The sequence below is a fragment of the Alligator sinensis genome, unplaced genomic scaffold, assembly GCF_000455745.1.
Source record: "Alligator sinensis unplaced genomic scaffold, ASM45574v1 scaffold255_1, whole genome shotgun sequence".
Classification (NCBI taxonomy): Eukaryota; Metazoa; Chordata; order Crocodylia; family Alligatoridae; genus Alligator; species Alligator sinensis.
In genome coordinates this window covers 277376-280202 of record NW_005842270.1, presented here as the reverse complement: position 1 = coordinate 280202, position 2827 = coordinate 277376, and the positions used below count along the sequence as shown (strand labels likewise).

Sequence of the window (2827 nt, the reverse complement as noted above, 5' to 3'; positions counted from 1 at the left end):
CGGGGCGCTGCGCCTGGGCGCCGCCATCCTGGCCGTCAACGGCCTCGACCTGCGCGACGCCACCCACGACCAGGCCGTGCAGGCGCTCAAGCGGGCCGGCCGCGACGTGCTGCTCGAAGGTACCTGCCCCCGGCCCAGCTTCCCTCCTACCTGCCCCCGGCCCAGCCTCCCTGCGCAGCTGGGCCACCCCGTCCCCCTCCCCTGCTCCTGCAGGCACCGCAGGGAGTGGCGACCCGGCAGGGCAGTGGTTGGTGGTTGTAGGGCTGGTCCCTGCCCCATTGCTCTGTCTCTAGGCGAGTGCCGGGTGCTGCGCGCGAGGAGGTGTTCAGGCGGTGGGAACAAGCCTTGCCCAGCAGAAATAGCTTTGCTTTTCCAAAGGGCCGGGGCTCGTGGCACTCCCAGGGTCGGCGCTGGCTGGTGCGTGGGTGGCAGAGCACGGGGAGGATGGCTAGGAGGTGTTGTTGGCCTTGGTGCGTTTTGAACTCAAACCCTCTCGCTTGGGCCCTGACAGCAGCCGTGTTTGATGCAAGGTTTTGCACGGCTGCTCCAGGGCAGGAGAGGGGTCGAAACCCCTCGGCATCAGCCGGGGCGAGACTGGACCGCGCGGCGAGACGGCCCCGCTGGGCGGGAGGAGCACGGAGCTGCGGCGAGAAGGAATGTCAATCCGCGGGTGCTGCCGTCCGCGCCGGCCTGGCTGAGGCCATATCGGGCAGGACGCAGCTCGCACACTGCTGCCGTGCGCCCTGAAAGAATGCGATCCTCGCTGGAGCCCGGGATTGCGTGTGCGTGCGGGGCCTGCTCCTGTGGCTCTTGCTTTGTTGCCGTAATTCGGTGGCTCAAGGAGCTGATGGCGTAGGTTACTGGTCCCTGCCGGCCTCGCGTCGGCACTTGCGAGAAGGGGGAAGCCCAGCGGCTTCTCTCTGCGCGGAGCAGAAAGCAGAAGCTTAAGCGTGTCCGGTGTGTTGGGGAAATGGGGAGAAACCCGGGTTCCTGGAGAGGCTGTGCTGCGCTGCGCTGCAACTCGGCGTGCTGGGCTGTGGCGGCAGATCCACGATGCCCACGCTCCTTGGCTGTGGTTTCCTGCAGGAGTTGACTCCTGTGATTCTTTTGCAGATGCAGAGCTGAGCGAAGGGAGCTGGAGCAAACGCCCTCCCCACGGTATTGCACCCAGCCTGGACCAGGTGAAGCCCGCTGGCCCGTGCTGCCCGTTGCTGCGGCTGTGATGGCCCCCTCCCGCGGGGCTGCGGCTGGTGCTGGGCTGCGGTGCTCTTGCCGCAGGGGTGCCAGCTGCAGTCCCGTGGGAGGCCGGGTCAGCCAGATGGGTGGATTTGGATTTACACCCGCTTGGCTGTACCCGATGGGTCCGTGCAGGCCTCTGGTGGAGTGGGCAGGATGCACGGTGCTGGGGACGTTTGCCCGTTGCGGGTGGCAGCAGGTGGAGCAGTGGCAGGCTGGTCACTTGGGCGCTGTGCCGGTCTCCTCTGGGGTCGGATGTGCCAGGCCCTGTTTCTCTGCCTGCTTCCCTCATTGCTTCCATCTCGCGCAGCAGCTTTCTGTGGGAGCCGCTAGGTCCCGGCACCCAGTGTTACGTCAGCCCAAGGCACTCCTGATTCAGTGACCTCGGCTACAAAGTGCGCCTGCCAGCCTGGCGGCACAGGATTTATTGTAAGCATAAGGTAGAGCTGCTCATGTGTTGGCGTCGGCAGATTCAACAGCAAATAACTTAACGTTCCCGTGGGCAGATTCAGTGCAGTTGTGCATGCTTCTCTTCAGGGTCTCTGCACTTCCAGCGTCTCTTCTGGGGGCGAGGGACGGGGCTAGGGAGGACGCGGTCTCAGTGTTCCCTGTATGCTGAGCTCTGCTGCCATGGAAAGGTCCCTGTCGTATGACGGAGATGTGACCGCCTTGGTGTGGCAGTGCTATTTAGAGACTGGACCCCGGCACAGGCTGGCCCAGGGCCCCCGCCCCAAGGGCAGGCAGGTGCCAATGGGCAGGAAAGGCCTCATCCGGTTCTCCTGGAGGGACCAGAGCTGGGGCTGCCCCGTGGTGCACCTGGGAGAGGAGCACAGCAGTGAGCGGTGCCCTGACGGTGCCCGCCCTGCAATCACTGCCCTGGCTTTGGGCACGGGCACGGACCCTCCGTCACTGCCAAGTATCACCCAAGGTGTCGGGAGCAGCATCTGCAGCCAGTGGAGCTGCAAGGGTCAGCTGTGAGCAGACCTCAGCGGCCCTGCGCTCCCCGAGTGCTTTCCCGTCCCCTTGCCAGGGTCACCTCGCCTGCCTCCCCCTCTCGCTGCCCACGTGGTAGGCTGCTGGCTGGCGCACATTCAGTGTGGAGCACTGGGCTAGGCTGCGGGGCCGGGCACTTCTGGGCACCGGTTGTCTCTTGGGGCATCTGCAATGTTGTTGCCTCCAAGGGGGTTTGGGGAACCCAGAGAGTAGTGGTGGACGGGTTGTACTCACCCTGGCGAGATGTGAGCAGTGGGGTCCCCCAGGGCTCGGTCCTCGGGCCCGCACTGTTTAACATCTTCATCAGCGACTTGGGCGAGGGGGTGGAAAGCACATTGTCCAAGTTTGCTGATGACACTAAGATGTGGGGCGAGGTGGACACACTTGAAGGGAGAGAGAGGCTGCAACTAGATTTAGACAGACTCCAAAAGTGGGCAGATGAGAATAGGATGGGGTTCGACGTAGACAAACGCAGGGTGCTGCACCTGGGGAGAAGGACTCCACAGCGCGCACACAGGCTGGGGAGTTCCCCTCTTGAAAGCACAGAGGCGGAAAGGGATCTCGGAGTCATTATTGACTCCAAGATGAACATGAGCCG

The 2827-nt window shown here is 64.2% G+C and overlaps 1 protein-coding gene across 1 annotated transcript in view; it reads left to right on the top strand.

Moving 5' to 3' along the window:
• Positions 1 to 6: 6 nt before the first annotated feature.
• SNTB2 (syntrophin beta 2) overlaps positions 7 to 2827 on the top strand; it is a 21723-nt gene continuing 18902 nt past the window's right edge. The window contains exons 1-2 of the mRNA XM_025209172.1: positions 7 to 119; positions 531 to 782. Coding sequence (XP_025064957.1) covers positions 752 to 782 — 31 coding nt within the window. The 5' untranslated portion in view covers positions 7 to 119; positions 531 to 751. The remainder of the gene's footprint in view (positions 120 to 530; positions 783 to 2827) is intronic.